We start from the raw sequence: 23839 nt of genomic DNA on the forward strand, positions 1-23839 counted from the left end.
TATTCTCTCCTGCCAGGTTCACTTTAAGAAGTCAAGGGACTTCTACCCAGCACCATCATCTCCTCTTGCCTGGTGAATTCTGGATGTTGAAGGGGCTGTTGAAGTATCCTGGGCTGTCTTAGAGACTGCTGCTTGATACACGTAGAGCCCCACGAGATAATAAGTCACTGGGGGGTATTGTAGGACTTCCTCCGGGCAGAAACAGCACTTAGACACACTGGATGAAAGAATAAACTGGTTTTGCAGGAATGGGACTCGAACCTCCCTCTCCAGGTGCACTTACGTAGACCTGGAACTGTGAGCCTATAGAATACTGGGGCCCCGAGGTATTTAGGGAGGCCAGCGAAGTGGGAGGGTATTTTAAAGAGCTCATCCCTTGGGTCAGGAACCCGAGGGGGTGAGTGCGGGGCGTGGGGGTGTCCAGCACCTGGAAACGCAGGACATTGTTAGGAAGATGAGACCAGGTGACCAGCAGGGCTCCGGTGCGCGGGCGGTCCGTGGCGATTGCCGGAGCCGCCTCGAGGGGGCCCTGCCGCGGGCGCGGGCGGCCAGCCAGGAGGACGGGCCCGCCCGCGAGCAGCTCGGAGCCCAGCTTCGCTTCGGCCATCTCCCCGCCGGACCGCGCTGCGGGTTCGCCCAGGTACCCGGGTCGGGAGCAGGGCAGCAGGGCAGGGGCAGCCACACGCCGCCACACTCTTTGTTTGGGGCCCCCGCTCAGGTTCCAGAGCCTAAGCGTTCGGGGTCTTGGAGCTGGGTTGCAGCCGAGCAGACACCAAACCTGGGCGCGTAGACAGTTGAGGGTGTAGGGACAAGGAGCGGGGGCACCCGGGAAGGGCGCTTGGGATCCAGGACTGAGGACGACCAGGGGGTCTGCGGCGATCGGGAGTCTGAGGCTCAGCCAGGTCCCCGGGCCAACGCGGGCCGGAGCTCCGGAGTTGAGCAGGGCTGGGGCGCGGGGCCGGCAGGGTCTTGGTCGCTGCGCCGGGCGCCTAGCTAGGAGGGCGGGGGCGGAACCACACTATCGCCGCCCTGGCCTTGCGGACTTTGCTCCCTGAGACAGGGAAGAGAAGACAGAGAGCCGCTTGGGGCTGCAATGAGACTTCTCAGGACTTTACTCCCGCCTTTTCCAGGCAAGTGAGCTGTGTGCCTCTTTCCCTTTCCTTTCGGTTGCTTGGGAGCCAGGGGTCTCATCCCGCCTTTTCCCATTATTCGGAGAAGTACGAGTGCAGGCACAGGCCTGGGGGCCACCTGTGGCACGTGTCTCCTGGCACGCGGGCACTGTAGCTGACAAGTAGGAGGGAGGGTCCTGGGCCCCGGGGTTTCTGTGTAATGCTGTGTTCTGCCCCTGGGGACGTTTGCTTGGATTGATTTGAGAGTCTATGCTGCAAGAAGAGACCCCGAACCCCTTCCTTCCCCAACTGGCATTCTGGCCGGTGCCAGCAGGTGATCCCGACTCTCTAGCGTGACTGAACACAAAAAGTTCCCTCCAGGGCTTGGGGCCAGCAGACCGCACTATCTAGGGTGACCACAACTGATTGGAACGCCCTAGGCGCTGTCACAGCCCACTCCAAATTTTGTTTCTTGAGTTGTGCCTTCTGCTCCACTGTATAGAGCTTCAAAACGACACCCCAAACCAAGAATACAGGAGCTACTATATTAATAATGTGTACCCCATCAGAGCTAACCCTTTTGACATATTGATGTATTTCCTTGAGGCTTTGGTCTGTTCATATGAATACTTTTAAAAAGTGCTTTTAGTTTTTTGCCTGTTAAAAGAGATTTTTGAGTATCTTTGTGATTTTGTTGCTTCCCTCTTTGGTGCCTATGAGGTTATATTTGCAAATCAATCAACAAGTATTAAGAAAGGCTTTTCTGTGCTGAGGACCAGGAAGGGGGCGGGGATGGCTGCAGCTGGAAGCTGTAGGAGGCTAGGCCAGGACTTGGAGTGTGTGTGTGTGTGTGTGTGTGTGTGTGTGTGTGTGTGTGTGAGGGAGGGGGGGCACAGACAAGGGGGTGCATTTGCTGGGTCCTGGGGAGCTAACTGGGGTAATTGGTAAGAAGCCAGACCTCCGACAAAGTCATGGTGACACCCCCCCCAACCCCCCAGAATGACAGAGGGCAATAACGACCTCTGGCTGAGTGGTACTAAACTCTTTGCCTGTTGTTTATTTCATCTCACCCAATGACTCTTGGAAGGAAGAGGGAAGTGGGATTATCACACCCATTTTGCATATGGGTAAAGAAATGCCAAGTATCCTGTTTATGAAGCTGAAATGTGGAGGAGTAGCTGGAATTCTGGGACACAATGCCTGAGTTCTATGGCCTGGCTCCTGCAGGCTGGCTGGCTGCTGCTGCTTCCCTGTCAATTGGCTTTGAATGCTTGTCCAGACAGTAGCAGTTCTTCCACTGAGGCTAGCTCCTCTGCTGAGGCTGCTAAAGCTATCCGCAACAGCAGATATGTTATTTCTATACAAACCTAACCACTAAGAAGATAGAAAAAAAAGTCGTTGCTTCAGGGCAGACCCTATGCCTAAATGCAAATCGATTAGCTTTTACAAAGTGTCTCTCTGGCCTGCTGTGTTTTGAAACTGAGCTACTTGCAAATGTTGACTGCAGAGTTCACAAGGTCAAATATGTTACTATGCTATAGAAGGTACCAGGGGAGCTATTGCTCGTGGTATATATATAGCCAAGGCCTGACAAGGAGTCAGCTAGACAAGAAGGTGGAGTGGAAGATATCAAAGGAAGAGGGTATTTGAGTCTGTCTGGCAGTCATAGCTTCTGTTTGCCCAGGATGCAAGGAGCAATTTTACAGACGAGGAAAATTACCAACAACTTTCCAAAGCCTGGGGGCTAGTGGTGTATCTGCATGCAACCTGCCCCTGGAGCCACATTATGTTGCTTAGGGTCAGCCTGCTGTTAGCAATGGATATGTTCAGGGCAAGCCTGTTCTGACTCAGTGTTTGAACTTGGATGTGGGGAGCACTGGGGTACTGCTAGCAAAAGTTCTTTATTTTTTTTTTTCTTTCTGAAAGTAAAACACTCTTTTATGGGACCATGCCACCTACCAGGTAGTCCGAGGCATATGGATATAGGTCTTTAAGAGGTGCACTAACCTGGCCCCTTCTTGTAGGACCCAGAAGCAGGGGAGAACAGGTTGAGGCTTCATTTCACCTGGAAAGAAACCTGCCAGCAGTGACCTAATGACATAGAGCCTCTCCTCTACTCAGAGCCCCTGCTACCATTTCTGCTAAAATAAGTAGATTAGGCTGGCTGCTTCAGTAGGTATTGGTTAAGTGTTAGCCACCCTGTGCTTCTCAGAGAGTAGAGAGTGTTCGCAGCCAGAGCACAATTACCCCTAATACTCACGGTGAAGCCTATGTATCCTCGGTGGACGCTCCACATGGGAATGGCATTTAAACTCCTTACTGTAGGTGAGAAGGAGTATGTACTGCATTTCAAAACCCCCGAGGATGGCATGTATCTTTGGTGGAGCACTTGTGTAGCATGTGAGAACTTGGATTCAATAACCAGTACTTCAGAAGGAAATAAACAAAGTAAGTCTCAAAACGCATGCATCCATTCTCTTACATTGAGACCAAATTTGGGTGCCATGCAGTGGTGGTGCACACCTTTAATCCCAGCACTTGGGAGGCAGAGGCAGGTGGATTCTGAGTTTGAGGCAGTCTGGTCTACAGAGTGAGTTCCAGGACAGCCAGGGCTATAAAGAGAAATGCTGTCTTGAAAAAAAAACAACAAAAAAGGGGGAGGGGATCCTATTCTGTCATCTGCACCCCTCCCCCACCATGTTCTGTACACTCACACTTTGCTGAGTGCAGCTTAGGGGCAGGGACATTCATTTCCTTGATGCCTGTTACTCGTAAAAGTAGAAGACGCAGATCCCCCAAGCTTCTTGGAACTTTCTTTTGAATTCTGCATCAAGAGTGTTTTGAGCATGTCTGCTGTTGTGGTAAGGAACATGGTCCTGCACACAGAGTCCCTGGGGAGGTCCTCAGTGTCTGTGTGGCTGGTCTTCCTGTGGCACAAACTGTTGTGTGGCACAGTGCATTCTCAGAGAGTGTCTAGGCACTTATTTTGTTTTTACAGCTCATGTGACCTTGAACTTTTGGGGAATCCTGCTGCCTCAGCCTCCCGAGTGCTGTAATTACAGACATGACCTGCTGTGCCTGGTTCTGGTTTTTATTTTGTACCCGTCCCAGTGTAGCTGTGTTTAGGGTTCCTCATGTGGCAGCACAGATGCCCAGTGTGGATTGCCTCTGCCACAGCGGGGAACCAGGGAGGGATGGGTAATCCATGATCAGGGCCATCTTGATTAAGAGATAGAAGACAGTACAAATCAGGGGCGTCCAGAATTTTCCAGGGGAAAAATTTATTTTCTTAACATTTTATATTTGGTTGTTTGTTTATTCTGTATGAAGTGTGTCTATGCCCGTATGCCTGTATGCATGCGTGTACATATTCATGTATGTATTTTCTGACCTTGTGTGAAGGCTAGAGGAGAAGTTGCTGAAGTCCATTCTCTCCTTCCATGATGTGGGTTTCAGGACTGATCTCAGGTCATCCGGCAAACACTCTTACCTGCTGAGACATCTTTCTGGCCCAAAGTAGCCACTCTTGAGGGCCATCATAATGATCTAAAGATTTGTAAAAACTATAGTGATCTTTTAAAAAGAGAGCGCGATAAGCTGGCTTTAATGCGTTTTGTCCCGAATGGGCAAACTTCATGAAGGATTATGCTGAAAGTGTTATGCCAGTGATCTAGAAGTTTCCCTGTGGAGTACCTTTTCCGGATGGGTTCAGGTGCCCCTAGGAGGCATCAGTGAAAGGGTGGGACCTTTATCTGTGTGTCCATCCCAAGCTGGGGAGAGTGTCTCATTCCCCAGTGCTTGTGGCTTACGCCAGCGTCTCTGTCTGCTCATAGTCTGATTTTCCATGTTGATTTTCTTCACTGTCGGGAGGAGACAGCAAGTGTTAGTGAGGGTGAGTAGTCTGCCCACACCATGTGCTGTTAGATGAGTCCAATGTCTGCACAGCGTGACTGCTTGCTCAAAGAGGGGACTTCCTCAGTCGCTGGGAGGGAATGCCTCACTCTCCTTGAATGGACCAGCTTGGCTCAGATACTGCAGCCAGAACTCTGGTCCCAGCTGCTTCCTCGGACACTGAGGCCAGCCTTTCTTTACATCTCCTCTTCCTTCCTTTCCGCTCTAATTATGGCACATTAAGTTACTGGCTCTTCCTCTTCCTCTTCTCTCCGGAGAGAGATAATCACAGCCACATACCCTTACTACCTGCCCTCCTTTCTGTTTGGAAGCTACCGCTGCCCAAGGAGGGTCCAGGAAGTTTCAACCTGAGTGCCTGCTGATGACTGACATGCAGGCCACACCCCATAGACCAGGGGGTACTTCCAAGTAGACAATAGGTAGTGAGTGCCTCCTTAGCAGACAGTGTGATAGGACACCTCGTGTGTACATTTTATTTATTTACTTATTTTAAAAAGCTATTTGCATTTTATATATATTTATGTACATCACACGTATGCCGTAACCACATGGTTGTGAGTCACAGTGTGGGTGCTAGAATGGAACCCAGATCCCCTGCAAAAGCAGCAAAAGCCTTAACCTCTGAGCCATCTCTTTACCCCTTGTGTGTAGTTTTAATGGAACCAAGTCCTGATGTTTTTAATGTTTCAGAATCCAGTAGTTGGGAGATGAAAAAGAAATCACTCTGAAATCATGGGTGGGGCCTTTCGAGTTGCTTCTCTTTTTACAGGAGAAGAGCCCAGCCTACTCCAGGCCCACAGGAGCCAGTTATTTCCCTCCAGAGGGTTCAGGAATCCTGGCTCTCATTACCTTGGAGCACAGCTGCAGTTTGCAGCCTCACGGTGGGCCCACAATAAACTGTACAGGCCCACATCTGGCCTGCTGGCGGGCGGGCAGCCCTGGGGCCACACTGGGCCATTAGCCAGGGTGTCTGAGCCTGTGCACATTCCTTCCAGAACAAAGGCCTCCCTCGGCCTGGCCCTGGCGCTCCTCTCTACTCTGGTAGTCCATCACCTTTCTTAGAGACTTCCTCACTCACCTACTCCTCACTGGCCAGTTTGAAGTAGATCAGAAATGCGCTCAGGGAAATAAACAGATCAACCTCTGGCACCACACAGACCTGAGGGAAAACTCAGGCTTCAGCAGCCCTCTCCTGCAGTCCAGGCACTTGAGCAGACAGCAGGGTCCTGTGTGACTCTGACCCTTGCTGCTTGCTGGCTCCAGGTCCAACCAAAGTATTGGTTGTGCTGAATTCTCCTTCTGAATGGGTCTGAGAAGCACCTGGCCTGTGACTGGAAGAATTTCCTGGTTTGGAGGTGTTGTAAGACTCCCCTGCCTGGGAGGAGACACTCGTTTCCACAGGGAGATCAGAATGATAAATGGCTTCATCCCAGTGATGGGGACAGGCGTGTTCAGTTTGATGCCTGTGAAAACACCTATAGAGTCAGGTGCTCAGGGGTGGAGGAAAGGCAGGCTTCATAGATAGGTGGTTCACATATGGGTGGGGGCTGGGCTGGCACTCGGGGGTTGTTTGGGAATGTGTTTTCAAATCCTCTTCAGTTTTACCCTTGAGGCAATAGATGCGGTTTTTATCTAGCTGCGTTTTGGGCTACGTTTCTATAAAACCTGCCCTCAGTGTAGCTTGGGAAAATGCTGAGGAATTTGGCTCAATGTCCTCTCAGTCAGCTTTCTGTCCTAGTGCAAACAAACCCAAGGAAGTCTGTGACAGGGAGGAACATTTCATTTTGGCTTATGTGGTCCGGGAGTTCAGTCCATAGTCAGTCTCTTTGCTTTTAAGCCTGCAGAAAGGAAGCAGTTAGCTTGGCAGGGAGTTCATTTCCTGGCAACCTGGGAACAGCCAGCAAGAAAGGGTCCCAAATATCCCCTTCAAGGACACACCTGCAGTGACCTACCTTCCCTCTTGGTCTCCTGAAAGTTCCACCAGCTCCTAATAAAATCATAGTCTACAGACACATTGGCCCTTGCAGGGATGTTTAAGACATAAGTCCCAGAAGCCCTGAGTCCACTGGTGGGCGCCTTGTATTTCCTGTGCCTTTTGAATTGACCAAGCCCAGATCCTTTAAAAAGAATACTGTGGCAGCTTAAGCATTTTCCAGATTGAAAATAACCATGCAAGCTGGATTGCTATTGGCAGTATGTGCATTTAGTGTGGCTAGTGGGGCTCAGCTGTCTGTCTCTCTGTTGGTCGTAAATGGTGTACATCTTTGCAGGTAGATTTTTGGGTGGACCCTAGTTAGTCATGTTCCTGGCAAGATTTCTAGTGGGTCGAGAGAAAAGAACTCGGACTTTCTTTTATCGTTGTGATAAACTTCATGTGATGTAATGTTAGCATTTTAGCTGTTAACAACGTCCTGCTCTGAGCTTCTCAGTACATTCATCCACGTTGCTGTGCAACCATCTGTACCATGGATCTCCAGAACCCCACATCTTGCAACACTACAATGGCTCCCTGTTCCCCTCCCAAAGCTCCTGGCAACTGTCATTTTAATTCTGTTTGCATGAGTTGGACTGTCCTGTGGTCCTCCTGTAAGTGGAACTAGCCAGAATTTCTCCTTCTGTGACAGGCATAATGCTTTAAAGGATCATCCGAGGTAGAGTGCATGTCGGCTTCCCTTCCTTCTCTCTTTCCATTCGTTCCTTCTTCAGGCTTATTAGTTCAGTACTTAATACTTAGTACTCCAGTGTGGATCCACTGTGACTTACAGATCCAGTTGTCAGTTAATGACACCTGGGCAACTTCCACCTTTGGGTGATGAGAGATAATGCTATTGGGACCTGGCTGTGTTGTCCCTCCTCGCTGTTCTTCGGTTAGACACCCAGAAGCAACTGCAGCTTTTTGGAGTTCCTTGACATGGCCAGACTGCAGCTAAGACACTGTCTGATCACTGGCTTTGTAATGCCCTCCAGCTCTTGGTTGGCACCCACAGGGTAAGAACCAGGCCTGCAGGAAAGGAAAGGAGCTTCTTACCAAACAATTTTGACAGATTGCATAAACTTGGTGATTAATGGAAGGAGAAAGAAGGAAGAATGTCTTTGAGAGAGAGAGAGAGAGCGCTCAAGTAAGCGCCTCTAGGGCTGCTTGGTTTTATTTTCAATTAAAAGGGTCTGACTTTGTTTCAGGAGAATGGTTTTAATTTGGGTAAATGGTTCGGTCTGGGAACCACATGCCAGCACTTATGATCTACGAGTGCAATTACACAGGGTTACCTCAGCCGAGCTTTGGAGGGAATAGTGCAGAGCCCAGCTTGCTCTGTTTTGGCTCTGTTGAATGGTGCTGGAGGCCCCCCGAGTCACTGGGAGGAGGCAGCTTTTCTGATCAGTACAGGGAGCTTGCTGGGAACAGCAGCAAGAGCCATGACTCTCGTGGCTGGCACTGGTTAATTTTTACCCTCTAAGAATGTATTCACAATTCTAAGGAGTATCAACAAATGGCTGCCCGTCCCTCTTGGAACACACTGAACCAGAATCAAACTGAGCCAGATTTGCTGGTCCCCTTCCCAATGTGACCGTTGGCATCACTGGTCAGGTTTGGAAGGAGGAGGGACCACTCATCCCCAGGTTCACCCAGAGTTTTTGAGGCTCCTAGGCCAGATGGGACTGTGGGCCATAGGGAGAGCGAGAAAAGGCCGATCTACATGGGTGGTCATCTCTGGCTTCTTCTTCTTCTTTTTTTAAATATTTATTTATTTACTTATTTATTATATGTAAGTACACTGTAGCTGTCTTCAGACACACTGGAAGAGGGCATCAGATTTCATTACAGATGGTTGTGAGCCACCATGTGGTTGCTGGGATTTGAACTCAGCACCTTTGGAAGAGCAGTCGGCACTCTTAACCGCTGAGCCATCTCACCAGCCCTCTGGCTTCTTTTTAAGACGTTGAAGGAGGTGGGTTCACGTGGGGGCTTGATAGTGTGGATCAACCTGCAATAGCCAAGGGAAATTGCACAAGGCGAAGAAGAATGGAAAAACTCAGGAAGATGATTCTACTTATCAACTAGAATGAGATGAGGCATAGGGCAGGTCCCCACAATGGTGGTAATGTGGCTTGCAAATCTGTACCAGTACCCACTGATCTCAGGGAGTTGGTGGACCCTTAGGGAAGGTGGGCCACCGGGACCTTCAGGGTGGGAGGTGGGGTTCTGAGGATGCAGACTGCAAAGCAAGATTGGGTATCATTTTTTTTTTTTTTTTTTTTTTTTGCTGGCTTGTGGAAAGCCTGATCCTCATCATTCTCCCAGAAAAGGAAGCATAAGGGATGACTGGGGCATGGGAGAAGAGGAAGACAGGGTGGACTCTAGTACTTGGGTCCTGACCTCTTTCCTAAGGAAAGACAGGGAGGTGGGTGTGTTAGTCAATTGAGAGTTACTGAAACAAAACACCCCATATAGGTTGGCTTTGGAAAAATAAGGTTTGTCTGGCAAACAGTTTTGGAGATGGCAAATCCAATACTCCTTAGATCATGGTGAGGGTCTCATGGCAGAGAGCATCACAATGGTGGGAATACATCTGGGAGAGTGTTCACATCTTGAAACAGGGAGCCAGGTTGTGATTCAGAGCTATTCTCTGATAGCTCAGGATCTCATGAGTTTCCATGTTGGTTTCCCCAATGACCTCGCTGCCTCCCACCATGCCTCGGAGGCTGACCTTGAGCTCCTGATACTCCTCCCACCATGCCTCTGGGGTTATAGACAATGTTTTTCTATTAGGCTCCACCTCTTACAGGTGTCCCCCCTCCCCCAACTTCTCAGTACCTCCGCACAGAGAATCAAGCTTCTAGCATGTGTCTCTCTTGAGGGACACACTTGAACAGTACTCAAACTGTATTAGTGAGCCCCTGTGGGTCCACTGTGTGACACTATGCGACGTAGCCTCATTCCTCTGAAGCACCTCAATTTCCTTGTTCCTCGGAGACCTTTCTCATTTTTCTTTAGCAAGAGTGTCATTATAACCAGCTGGCAATGGTCAAGAATTTGAAACCAGTGAAACATCATCAACATGAAACAGCTATTTTTTTTTTTTCTTTTAACTCCTTTACCACTGCATCCATTTTAGTAGACATGATGTAGAAATCTGGGTCATCAGTACACACATACTGGTCTTGTAAGACAATCTGTTAGGAAAATTAACAGAATGACTGAAGGCAAACAATTCTCACACTGTAACCTCACACTGTGGCGAATGATCACTTTCCTCCTCCTGTCTGGTCATTTTCAGAGGTTCGAGTTAGAAGCACAGTGTATGCATATGCAGTTAGCACTAATTTTTGCAAAGCTCCCCTTACCCCATCCTAAGTATGCCTCATGCTCCCACTATCTTTACATGAGTGCTGGGAATGGCTTTATAGAGTGTTCATGGTGATGACCAAACCAGCCCCGGTCCTTCAACTTCAGGGCTGACTTATAAGCAATTCTTGTCAATGCCTCTCTCTGAAAACCTCAACTCCTCGTTGTCTACTGCTGGCCAAGTAGCTGGGTACCCTTCTAATTTTGCAGGTAGCCTGAAAAAAGTCTGTGTAGAAGTGGCCCTCGTAGGTTGTGGGCTGTAGTCATATCTCCAAGTTCTGCATTCCTCAGCCGGAGCACTGACTGGTTTCCTTGTCCTGATTTCTGGGGCTCCCTGAGAGAACTCAGACACCGGTGACCAACACTGTTCTGATGGTTCTGGGCACCCACTGGAGCGTTAGTGCTGACTTTGGCCCTGCGGGTGTTTCTGGCTGGGACTGTTGGTAAGTGTCCAGCTGAGGCCTCTGAATTCAGCCGTGCACCACACTGCCAACCCAGCCCTGCTCCAGGCAGACTGGGTCAGTTCTTGGTGCCAGGATGAGCTGGGAGGGTGAGTGTGGCTGAGCTGACAGAGACTTTTGGCTGACTATGATCTCTATTGTCCTGTGTCCCTTTAACCTCTGGAATTACCGTCTGGCCTTTCGTTGTTTCCGCCACGTTCTGCCTGTCCTCAGAACCACGTGTCTTGGGAACTTCAGTTCCCTGGTTCCGGTGGTGCCAGATGGTTTTGTGCAAATAAGGGGAGGGCGTCAGCCTGGAGCTGCTGGGGACAAAGTGGCCCTGCCTATTTGTTCTAGGGGTGAGAGGGATGGAGCAGGGAAGACTGCAAGAACCAAGTGGCTCTCACACCTGCCTCTGCCTTGTTCTGCCAGGTGGTTCTAGAGCTGTCCTTCGGCTCCTGTGAAGTGATGCTGAAGACATGTTAGTATTGACCTTGCTGAGTGGTTAGCGGTGGGGTTGTGCACCTAGGGACCTTCCTATATAAAAGTGAAGGGCACACTTGTGGTCTTTCTTCCCTGATATGATTTCTTCTTGGGGCCAAAGAAGCCTTTTATAATAGGGACAGTGACCTCATGCCAGCCCCCTTCTCCTCCCCCTACTGGTCAGGTCGGGTTGGCTGCAAGGCCTCTTGAGCTTTCTTAGCCCTTGTCCCCTCCAGAGGCATGCTGTCGGTCACAGGTCTTCATGTTTATGTCCTGAGACTGACGTAGCCATGCGGGCGGTAACATGTTTGATCTTTCGCTTGTCACTCAACTCCAAGGACAAGATAGCTTTGTATCCTTGGACCAGGAATTACCTGACTCAGAGGCTCTGTTTTATCCTTGTCTGAAGCCCACATGCTTTGCATGAGTGTGCGTGGGATGCTAGTGGTTCTGTGCTCAGTTAGGAACATTCTAGCTTATCGTAAAGAGAAGGGTGAAGGGGTGGGGGTGAGGGGGAAATGTGTAAGAGAGCACAAACTCGCACATTTCCCAGGGTTTCATTAATGCTTCCAGAGTCATGATTTTTTTCTTCTTGGAGTTTTGCTTTGCAATATATGTCTTTAACATTCAAAAGAGTAGTTTGTACATTCTACGGATTTGGGGAATTGCTCTGGGTGTTACTTTCTTGGAAATAAGCCATGTTTCCAGTTACTCGTCTCAGTGAAAGTTGATGGCAAATGCCTGCGAGGAATGCCTGTAAGGCTCCCTGTTGTGAACTGCAGATACAAAGCCAGTACTTAACTATGCTGGTAGCACAAAAGAATTGTTCTTTCTGGATAGCATGTGGGGGCAGTTTCCCTGAGATCCTTACAGTAAAATGGCAAGAATTATTTCCTTTGTCTTCATATCAAAATGAGCCCTAGTCTTCATACAGACATACCAGTAAATGTGTAACTTCTTGTTTAACATTTAAGTACAGGTTCTGTTCTCCAAAGATGTCAGGCATCCAGAAGAGCCGGCTTGTGAAACTGGGGTCTCCCCACATACTTGTTTTGTTGAGGCTACCCCAGTGGTGTTCATGGATGCTGTATGCAGGACCACACACACTGCCAGATTTTGCAGAGGTGTTAAGATCTGTTTAATGAAGACACTGGTGCATGGAAGTGAACAGCTAGCCTGCTTGGGTGAAGACTGCATGAGGGGACAGCAGGTGGCTCCGCCCACATGCATGGCAGGCTATGCTCACCCCCTTTGGTGGAAGGTCGTGAGTCCCAGGACACATCGTCCCCTCCTTGCTTGATTTTAGTTGGCCTTTTTTCTCAGAGGATGCAGCCTCTTCAGGGTTGCTGTTCTGATCAGCTGGGCTCGGCCTTGACCCTGGTGCAGCCACATGACTGCAGTGCTGTCTTGGGGTCACAGTTTCCAGTTTCTGCTTGGGTTTCCATCACACACTGTTTCAAGGCTAGCCTCGTGAGAAGCTGTGGATCTGTGGCAGTGGATCACCTGGCATTTGTGGGGGTGAAGGCAACAACAGATGTTATTGTGGAGAGAGACCATGAGCCTTTAGATTTGCTTGCTTCCTTCTTTGTTCTTTAACTCTCCCCACCCCTCATTTCTTTATGCGGATGTGTTCCAAATACCTTGAACCCTCCCAACCTAGTGGTTCCCAGACCCAGGGAGACACGTAGCCTCCTGCACTGGGACAGACCCAGCATGAGCTGCTGGAAGCTGCCTCTTTCGGATCCGGGACTCCGTGGCTGGACTGAGTTCCCGTGAAGTCCCTGGTTTGCTGGCTGGGGCTCACAGGGCCAGGGCCTTGGTCATCTTCTCTCCTTGGGCTGATACCAGCTGCTGAGCCACCCACTTGCTGATTCCTTGTCTCCCCAGGGAGCCAGAGGGCTTAGGTTTCCTGATAACCAGCCTTTCCCTGTGTGAGTTCTCAAAGGCAGGGCAGCCAGTCAGAAGCATCTAGGGATGCTCCTGTGGCTATAGACATTAGCCCAGAAGGGTCATGTGTATCCCAAGGGCTGGGGATCAGTGGCCCTGTGGTCACCTAACATGTCCTAAAGACTGAAAATCAAGGGGTACCCCTCCCATCATGGTCTCATCACTGTGATCCCTGCTTCCTCTCACTTTTTTGCTCGATGCCACAGATAGTGGACATTACCTTTCCGAGGGCTGACTTTGGTAGCTAAGCTTTCCCTTTTTTATGCTCACTCTCAGAGCTTGCCATTCACAGCATCTGCAGTTTAGCACAGAAAGAAAAAGAAACTTCAATGAAGAACAGAGCAGCATAGTCCATGCTAACTGAAAAAAACCTTTCTCATCCTTTTTTTTTTTTGAAATATTCACATTTTTAGAAAACTTGAAAGAGTAAGTTGTGAACTTTTGTGTACCCTTCATTTTGATTTACTAACCTTCCGTGTCATTTGTCAGATTTTCTTTACCCCCCTTCCGTTTTACTCCTTAGTTTTATTTTTAGAAGGCTTATTATAGCCCAGACTGGCACAGTGGTTCCAACATCCAAGGATGATGTCTACCTGAACCTGTTACTATGCTGAAAGCTAGGAAGTGGTGGCCTTTCACTGTTGTTAGGATCTCTCTCTCTCTTTCACACACACACACACACACACACACACACACACACACACCTTCTTATAGTGTAGTCTGCTTGACCTAGAACTTACTAGATAGACAAGGCTGCTCTCTATTCACAAAAACTGGCTCTATTCTGCCTCCTGAGTAGTTCTATTTAAGGAACTGACCATCTTGGCTTTTTGTTTATTTAAAGATTTATTTATGTGGGGCTTGGAGAAATGGCCTAGACCGATGATGGGTCATAATCCTATTGGGGGAGGAGGGTGTCTAATGACCCTTTCATAGACGTCAGATAGTCTGCATTTCAGATATTTACACTAAGATTCATAACAGTAGCAAAATTAGTTATGAGGTAGCAACGGAATAATTTTGTAGCTGGGGGTCACCACAGCTTGAGGAACTGTATTAAAGGGTTAGAGTATCAGGAAGGTCGAGAAGCACTGGCCTAGAGGTTAAGAGTATGCACTGCTCTCCCAGAGGACCCCAGGTCTGTCCTAAGCATCTGCTTTGTGCCGCTCACAACTACCAGTAACCGCAGCTCCTGGGAGCTAGCATTCTCCTCTGGCCTCTGCAGGTAACCCTACTCACACATACACATAATGAAAAAGACATTTAAAAAAGATGTATTATTTTTATTCTGTGCCTATGGATGTTTTGACTGTATGTATGTATGTATGTATGTGCACCATGCACATGCTTTGAGCCTGAGGAGGTCTGAAGAGGGTGTCACATATCCTAAGTCTGGAGGTACAGATGGCTGCAAGTCACCATGTGGGTACTGAGAACTCTGGTCCTTTGCAAGTACAGTCACTCTGATCCATTTCCCCAGCCCCACCTTTGCTTTTGAGACAGAATCTCTCACTGACCTAGAGCTTGCTACTTAAATTGGTTGTCTGGCCAAGTTGCCGCAGGCTTCTGCCTGTCTCCTTCCCATTGATTGGACTTCAGATGTATGCCGCCATGCTTTTTTTGTGTGAGTTCTGGGATTCGAGCTCAAGTTCTGTTAGCTTAGCGTGGGTAGCGCTTTACCGACTGCTGTTCTCCCAGCCTCTACTCTGCTTTCCTTTACATCATTCTCTGTGATTGTCTCCAAAGTGCTTCAGGTAGCGAGCTGCAAGGCATGTTATCGTGCTTGCTTTCATAATGATGTGACAGATACCTACCTCCTGAGTTTTTACCTCTCAGATGCAGCGACCAACTGCTCTCTGTGCTGAGCAGGAGCCCATGTTTTTGAATATTGGTTTAATGGAGTGGTTTGCAAAGTCAAGCCTGCAGCCAGCCAGCACGACAGTGGTAACTATTAGAATCACTAGCTCTGGCTTGCACCACAGAGCTGTGTCAGAGTCTCAGGATTGGTTGGGTGAGGCTGAGAACCACTCATCCAGGTTAATCCTTTTCTATTGAGTCAGGGAGCTTTCCATCCCCAATTGTCTCCTCATTAGTCTGCCAGCACCCTCCTATATCATCCAGGGCTCTTGGAGGTTGTGCCTGGGGAAAGCTGCACCTGCCTGCCATAGTCACACTCAAGGGAACAGTCTTTGTTCATTGGATCCCCAATTTGAACTCCTGCTCAAGGTTAGGAAACAGCCGTGTGGGGCCAGTGCATGTTCTCAGCCATTGTTTCTGTTTAACCCCCACATCCCACTCCACCTCCTCTTAGAGAGCAGAAGCTCTGCATGTCTAGAGGCCTGAGTCTCATAGCGGTAGAATGAGCTTCATTAGTGTGGGAGACAGGGAGCATCACTTCCCAAAGTAACTACATCATATAGCACTTGGGTGCTCAGAGAACGGGTTGTGTGTCCACAGAGCCGGAGGTGCTGTGCAGGTCAGAGAGGGAAGCAGCTGGGAGCTTAGTTGCACGAAGTGTCAATTAGGGTTGCCATGGAAACAGAACCATCAGGAGATTTTCATATACAGATGTTCCGTGATTTAATGATGGGACCACTTCCCCATAAGTCATCTTAAACGGAAAATTTAAGTTGGAAATGTGTTTAATCAACCTCACCTACTGAATGTCACTGTGTCCTGTGGATTATTGGTGTCCCCTCCTCTTGATCCCATGGCTATTGGAGCTACTGTTGCCCGGTGTCAGGAGAGAGTGCTATATCTGTATATTGTTAGCCCTGGAACAGATCCAAGCCCTTAGTTCCAAGGACAGAGCCTGTGTGATGTGTGGTTGCTCTTGCACCATTGACAGCCAAAACCTCATCCACTGAGCTACTGCATACTGAGGACTGTCCATCTGTCCATCTGTCCAGTCGCATATAAATGCTTCTTCTCATAATTCTGAGGTCTGGCAGGTCTAAAATCTGCTGGAATGGCCGGGGGTGGGGGGGTGGGGGGAACTTTGTTTTTGAGGCATGTTCTCATTGTGAAACCCAGGCCGTGTTCAGACTTGAAGCCATTCTCTCCCCTCAGCCTATGGTGACTGGGATTATAGGCATGAGCTGCCATATCTGGCTGGAAGTCTGGCTGTTCTAGTGGTCCTTGAGGTTTCCGGGTTGTGTCTCAAACTATCTGGGGGAAGAATCTTGTCTTCCTGGAGCCTCAGGTTTTTTGGGCCCTCATCTGATTTGATGAGACCCTGTATTGTGAAAGGCCATGCACTTTAGTCAGGGTTTCTCAATTAAGTGTTAATTGCACCCAAACAATCCCTTTACAACAGTGATTGTCCTGATTTTGAACACTTCTGCATCTTGATGTAGCTAAGGAATCTTTACTGGGGATGATCTTGGCTTCCTTCACGTTATTATGTTGGGTTCCGTGGACAGTTGACTTCCCCTCAGTGATGCTGAGAGGTGTTCTTTAAGTCCAATGAGCATTTACTGATTTATATAAATCAAACAGTCAGAAGCAATTGGACATCAGACTTGATTTGATCAAAGGCACTCAACCCACCCACTGCCCATACGGAACTTTCTTTCTTCTTTCAGTTGAGTCTATTAGAAGGCTGCCTACTACTGCTGTTCCAGAGAGAGAGAGAGAGAGAGAGAGAGAGAGAGAGAGAGAGAGAGAGAGAAAGAGTACGTATAGGTATTCCTGTGACATTTTACAAAAATCCTAAAACAGCCCTCTATCTTCAGATGCCTTGCACTTCTTGGCCCAGGCCTGTGCTTTACCCAGAGTCGGTGACTGAGGTAGACAAGAACATTGTTCAGAAAGGCCCATGGCACATGATGTGGGAAAAAGTTCCCAACAGGATCCCCTTCACTTGATGACTTTATCTCCTGTCTCTCAAGTGATGGAACATTGTCAACACATGGCTGATGCTAAACTGAGGTGGCCAGAATCTAGAGAGGCAGGGCAGGACTTTGCAGTGGGAAGGTCAGTTCTCCTGAGCATGGGGGACAATTTCCCCCAACAGAGGGTCTTCCTGGTAGCAGAGGCCATACCTCAGTCCTCCTGGTGAGGTATGGCCTCTTTTCCATCCCTCACTGGGACACCAGCCAAGAGCTTGTGGCTTACTTCCCTATATCTTTAGAAATGCTTTTATTTGTAGTTTTAGTAGTTTCTGGTTTTGTTTGTTTTGTTTTTACAGTCAGATTAGAAATACAGTTTGCATGTATTTGAAATGTCATAATTCCCAATTCAACCGATGCTTGTTGTATGTGCTCTTGGTGATTTATACTTTTCCTGGCTGTTCTTCTGGCAGGCTCTGGTGTGGGCCTTCTGGAGCCCCCAGCTCAACTTCTTGTTCCAGTGTGAAATCACCACAGGACTGGTGATGTAGCCTCACTCAGTGGGGACGGGGTGACACCTTCATGTCCTTGATTTTCAGATACATGGAGGACTTTGGAATTAGAACATGCCCTGTCTCTGGGGACTGCACTGTGTCTTCCCTAGGAGTGCCCTACCTGTACACCGCCAGGCAGCCAGTGTGATGGCAGAGCCCTGGGCAGGCCTGTGCAGAGGGTGGAGCTGCTTCTCTGTTTCTTGATGTTCTTTAGTGAAATCTACACAAAAGGGCCTCTGGGGCATGTGCTGGTTAATTTTTTGGTCATCAGAGAAGAAGCAAACCACAATTGAGAAAGTATCTCCATAACACTAGCCTGTAGGCAAGTCTGTGGGACACTTTTTAAATTGATGATTGACTTGGGAGTGCCAGCCTACTGTGGGTGGTGCTAACCCTGGCAGGTGGTCCTGGGGTCTATAAGAAGACCCAGCTGAGTAAGCCATGGAGAGCAAACCAATAAGTGGCTTTGCTCCATGGTCTCTACATCAGTTCTTGCATCCACATTCCTGCCTTGAGTTCCTCAATAATGGACTTTAAGCTGTGAGCTGAAATAACCCTTTCTTTTTCAAGTTGCTTTTGGCCATGATGCTTTACCATAGCAATAGAAACCCCAACCAAGACATAAATTGCTATCACAACTGTGGAATTGCTGTGTTAGACTGGCTATGTTGTTTTGGAGAGGATTGTAGAAGAGGCTGGAACTCTGGGCTGGAAAAGCCATTGAGCATTCCGTGCAGACAATGGAGGCCTGGCTTGTGACATTTCAGAGGGAAGCAGAGAATGTAAGTGCTGCTCAAGGATTGTTTGATGAAGATCTAGGAAAATAAAACCTTTGCTTTACAGAACAATTGATGCTGGTCAGCTGGGGCTGAGAAATCAGGTGTGACTAAGAAGAGACCAGAATCGGGCTGGAAAGATGGCTCAGTGGTTAAGAGCAACGACTGCTCTTCCGAAGGTACTGATTTCAAGCCCCAGCAACCACATGGTGGCTCACAACCACGCATAATGAGATCTGACACCCTCTTCTGGTGCATCTGAAGACAGCTACAGTGTACTAGGATATAATAATAAATAAATCTAGAAAAAGAAGAAGAGGAGACCAGACTCATTGAGGTACTATCTAGGTCTGTTTCCTCAGGGTCAGCACACAGAAGCTGTGATCCAGAGGGGACCAAGGCTGCATGTCTCCCTGGCAGCTGACTTGGTGATGTGCAATCTTCCAAGTGGTACTGGCGTTGACAGCATGAAGGATGCAGGATTGAAGGAGTCGTGAAGAGCAGCTGAGGCTAGGCACTGGGAGAGGCCAGGAGAGGCTATTGGCAAATGTGCACCCTTAGTTACTGCGAGGCCTTAGGATTTGGGTGTGTGTGTCATGAAGAGAGGCTGAGGTTTAGCACCTTGTGATAGGATCAGAGTCCACAAAGAGAGGCCAGGAGGCCACTAATTAATGAGGCTTCAGCCTGTGAAGACCCCAGCGTGTTGGAGGCTCTTGGGCTGTGGCATGGCTGCCCAGGCCGCAGCTGCTGTGGACAGGAGCTGGCTTGAGCCTGTGTGATGAACTAGTGAGTGGCAGAGTTGAAGAGTGGAGCTACTCAAGTCCTTCAAGTCCTTTGGAGCCAAGGACAGCTGTGGGACATTGAGCTCCATTTATACTGCTGGATGGCGGGTTTGCCTTGCTCTGATTGTGACTGTGCCCTGCTTATTTCCTTTTGGAATAAGAAGTATGTAACTTATTTTTTTGATTTCACAGGAGCCTATAGTCAAGAGACTTTGAATATTTAGCGAGACTGATTTTTGAAGGATATTTAAAAAGACTGAACTCTTAAAAGTGTTTGGATTTTTTTTAAAGACTGTGGAACTTTTAAAGTCATACCATATTTTATATTTTGATATTAACATGAGATCTTGGGAACAAGCAAGAAAGGAAAGGTTATGATTTAACAGTAACACATTTGTACGACAGTTGACAAGGCATCAATTGTGCTGGTTAGTTTCTGTCAATTTGATTCAAGCTCAGGCTACCTGTGAAGAGGGGGACCTCAACTGAGAAAATGTCTCTATTAGGTTGGTCCTTAGGTAAGTCTGTGAGATATTTTCTTCATTAATGGTGGGTATGGAAGGGCCCACCCAGCCTTGTGTAGGTGGTGCTAATCTAGAAGTAGAGAAGGGGTCCATCTCCTCCTTGGCCCAGGTGATAGGATCTGCTCTGGACTGATTCCTGAAACCTTGTAGTGTTTGCAAAGAGACTGTACCCATCACTCATTTGCTACAGGGTAAGTGGGCAGTCCTTAGGCTGAGGACACTGAACATTTTCAACAGTGAATACAAATAAGGAAAAAAAAAAGATTTATTTTAGCCATGCATTGCAGAAGCGGATGGATCTCTGTTAGTTCAAGGCCAGCTAAGACTACATAGTAAGACACTGACTCCACCTACCTAACCAACCAACCAACCAACCCCCCAAAATAAAAGTAGATTGGTTTGTTGTCCGTGTGTGTGTGTGTGTGTGTGCGTGTGTGTGAACACAATGCCCAGAGGTCAATATTCATTCTTCTATGTTGTGCCCATAGTAACATAGTCCCAAGCCCTCAGAATCATAACTTAATTTCCTGCTTTAATACCCTGCCAAGTTCCCAAAATGACTTTTAAAAGCATACAGACTAAAATGTTTTAAAGAAGACATGCACAGGGAAGGTCAGTATTCAGTGGACTTAGTGTAAAGTCTTACTGACTATGTGACTGGGCCATGCACCTCTTTAGTATTGGCATACACTATGTTTCTGGTGTGCCTCAGCTTCCTTATAGAGCTGTGTGTTGAAGTGAAGTTACACCGAGAAGGTCCTAGCTGTCTCTGAGTGGACCTTGGAGGTCAGACTCATGTTGTCATTCTGCAGAGACACTGACACTCTACTTGTCTTGCAGAATGTCACGTGGTCATACAGTCACATGGTATTATTGCACAGTGTAACATTTTGCCATCCCCACACCTGGCTGGCTTTGGGCTCCTCACTGAGGACAGGGGAACTTAGGTACTGTCTCAGTCTACCAGACAATAAGATACACAGATGACCTTGACATTAGTGTTGGGGGTAAATGGATGGAGGAAATGTTGTGAAATGAAGCCTAAAAGTTCTGTTGGCAAAAGAGGCTGGATTGTCAGATGATACGAGATAGGATGAGGTCTTATCTGTTAGTTGTGCTGTAGTGTACCTTAAAAATTACTGGGCATGCACATAAGGAAATGTTTGCTGCATGTTTCTGCAAACTAAATGGTTCATGACCAAGATACCACTGGCAAGTACAGTGTTTGGTAGGTTGCACTCTCTGCTTCAGAGTATACTTTCTATGTGTTTCCATGTGGTAGAAGGACTAGTCAACTCTTTGCTAAGGGTACCAGTCCTGATGTTGGACCTCCACTCTCATGACCTGAATGCCTGGGTACTTGGCCTCCAAATACTGACATTTTGGAGGTTCTGTTTCAATTTGTGAGTTTTGGGAAGACATGAATGTTCTGATCACAGAAGCAATTTATAGAAGCCCTGTTGCAGGATGGCTGGCAAATGTGTAGACTCAGGACTGGTCTTGCAGTGCTAGGATAGGTTGTGTGAGCTGAGCTCATCCCCTTCTCTCTGGGATACAATTGGCTCCATGGGGGCAGTGGGCAGGTTTGCACCCAAGGCTCTATACGGTGATGGGCTTTAGACTTGTTTGGCTTTGGAATGCGGAGACACGAACTCAGTGCCTACTAGATACTGCAAAGCAGTAATGACTCTGCCGTGTCATAGCACAGTTTGAGATTTGGGTAGAGGAGCCAGCTCTGTGTGGGGGTCAGTGTTTGCTTCCTGACACTCTTGCAGTATCTGTGTCAGCAAGAGCAACAGGGCTGTGATTGCTTTCTGATGAAGACATCCTTAGGAATGAGGAACACACCAAGCAGGGATGGAGGATTGAGGAGGTGATGGGTTGGAGCACTAAAGGCAGGGTTGAAGGGATGAGGAGGTGACAGGTTGGAGCTCTCTGTTGCTCCTGGTGTGCTTCTCTCAACAAGGCTTCCACTGTGAGAACTGTGGGATGTTCCCCATCTTAGTCCACTGTGTGATGCTGTAATAGAATACCTGAGACAACGTAGTTGATAAAGAAGAGAGCTTTATTGTGGCTAGTTGTTGTTGGAGGATGGAAGTCCATGATCATAGGCTGGATATGCTGAGGGTCTTAACCTCCTTCACAGTATGGAGGGTGAGTTTGTGCTTCCAGGAGAGAGAAACTTGTCCCCCCCGCCCAACTTTCTATTAGCTCATTCTCACAGTAACTGATCTACCTGGTCCAGAGAGGTGGGAATGCCTGGATCCGTAGAGAAAGGCAGTAATATTCCTAAGAACCTCACTGCCTTAGGAGAGAAGAGCTGTCATAGCAAAGCCTCCCTGCAATGAATAGAACAGAGATTCTTCATCTTCCCTCCCTCCCTCCCTCCCTCTCTCCCCCCCTCTCCTTCCTCCTTCCCTTCCCACCTTTGTCCTTCCTTTCCTCTTCCTGCAGCTTAGTCCCCTGATAATTCCAGCTATGTCTTCTTTCAGTTGCCTGATAAGGTGTATGCACCTTCTAGAAAACACACCCTGTTTCCAAAACCACAATCCCTTCCAGGCACCTAAAAAGTGACATCATTATCTCTCTGCCACATTGGAGACTAGAACTGATCCTTTACAGTCAGGGTCCTACTAGTGTCCACATGGCAGGGCCTTCGTCTGCTCCAGTTGGTCCTTTATCCCTCTGCAGTTCTATTGTGGTCTCATATCAAAGATATATCAAAGATGTGCTATGCTAGGGCAGCACAGCGATGGAAGAGTGGGAGGGGGCGGGCTAGGATAGACAAAGGACTTGGCAGATAGAGCCAGAGAGGCTGGGTGCTGGCGTCTCCTTATCCCTGCCTCAGTGTCCCGACTTTACTGTATATTACATCCCAGATGGGTAGCAACAGTATGAAGGCCACTAAGTCCTTCAACATCATCAAGAGGATGGCGTTACTTTGTGTCAGGTTTTTGTTATTTCACTGAGGAAATAGGAGCTAGTTGGAATGTTCAGAAGGTGAAAGCAGGTGTGGGACTCAGCCCCAAGCCTCCAGAGTGGAAACCAGCCCCTTTCTTTGCCCCAGAGCACCTGCATCACTGCAAGTTAGGAGGCACCGGGACAGCCCCTTTGAAGTGGGGTTGATGGACAGTCTGGGGAAGGTGGGGTGTCCAGACCTGCCAGTGTGGAGGTGTGGGACCCTGTGCGAAGCATCGTTGGAGTGGGAGCTGTACATCTTGCCTGTAGGTAAGAAAAGAAAACAATGCCGGGGAGGAAGCATTCCTGGCGGGGGATTAGCTGGGAGGTGGCTCTGGGCTTTGATCCTCCGGCACCTGGCTTGCTGCGGCTTGCTCTGATAGGGACAGCAAATTCCCTGTCTTCTTTTATGTTGGGAACCCACAGGGCCCTGACACTGGAGACACTCCCCCTACATCTTCCAGTGGTAGAGTCTACATGGGAGGCAGCAGAGGGTCTGCTTAGCTCAGCTCCATGGGGGAGTGGTCTAGAGGCTGGTTGGATGGGGGAGAAGTGTTGGTACCTGCTCACTGCCTCCTCCTACCCAGACCTCCCTCAATAGGGCACTCTTCCAGCTTGCAGATTTTCTCTGGAGAATTCCACAGTACACTCTTGAACCCTGTATGTGCTCCATGGTGCTTTACCAGGATACCTGTTTGTTGGGGCACGAATAAAGGAATTGTTTGGCCTTCCACCTCCTTCCACTAGAGGCTGGTGGCCACCCACTTCACTCCTGGTCATGTCCAAAAGAGCCCCTGTTTCCAAACATCTCCTGTTATTGGGCAGGGAAATCAGTCATTGATCTAAAAAATGAGCTGAGTACTTGCAATATATTTGTTGCCAGACGATAGCCTCCAGCTGGGTGTGGTAGCACTTGGGAGTCAAAGGCAGGATCTCTCTGTACTTTTGAGGCCAGCATGGTCTGCTTAGGGGGTTGCAGGGAAGATAGAACTACATAGAGAGACCCTGTTAAAAAAAAAAAAAGAAGCCCTGGGCAGGGTGAATGGAGAGTTAGGTTAAATAGTGCATGTTTGGGTGAAAATGTCCTTCGATGAGCTCTGGGTATGTTGGCTGTAGGTGTGACTGAAGGTGTCTATTGTCACTGTATATCAGTTATCAAACCATCTCCTACTTCTTACGT

The 23839-nt window shown here is 48.4% G+C and overlaps 1 protein-coding gene across 1 annotated transcript in view; it reads left to right on the plus strand.

The window, feature by feature from the left end:
* Window positions 1-454: 454 nt before the first annotated feature.
* The window catches only part of Tns3 (tensin 3), a 241536-nt gene continuing 218151 nt past the window's right edge, over window positions 455-23839 (plus strand). The window contains exon 1 of the mRNA XM_021176014.3: window positions 455-640. Within this exon, the coding sequence (XP_021031673.2) occupies window positions 455-640 (186 nt within the window). The remainder of the gene's footprint in view (window positions 641-23839) is intronic.

This window comes from Mus caroli, unplaced genomic scaffold (genome assembly GCF_978045245.1).
Source record: "Mus caroli unplaced genomic scaffold, Mus_caroli_1 scaffold_13, whole genome shotgun sequence".
Lineage (NCBI taxonomy): Eukaryota > Metazoa > Chordata > Mammalia > Rodentia > Muridae > Mus > Mus caroli.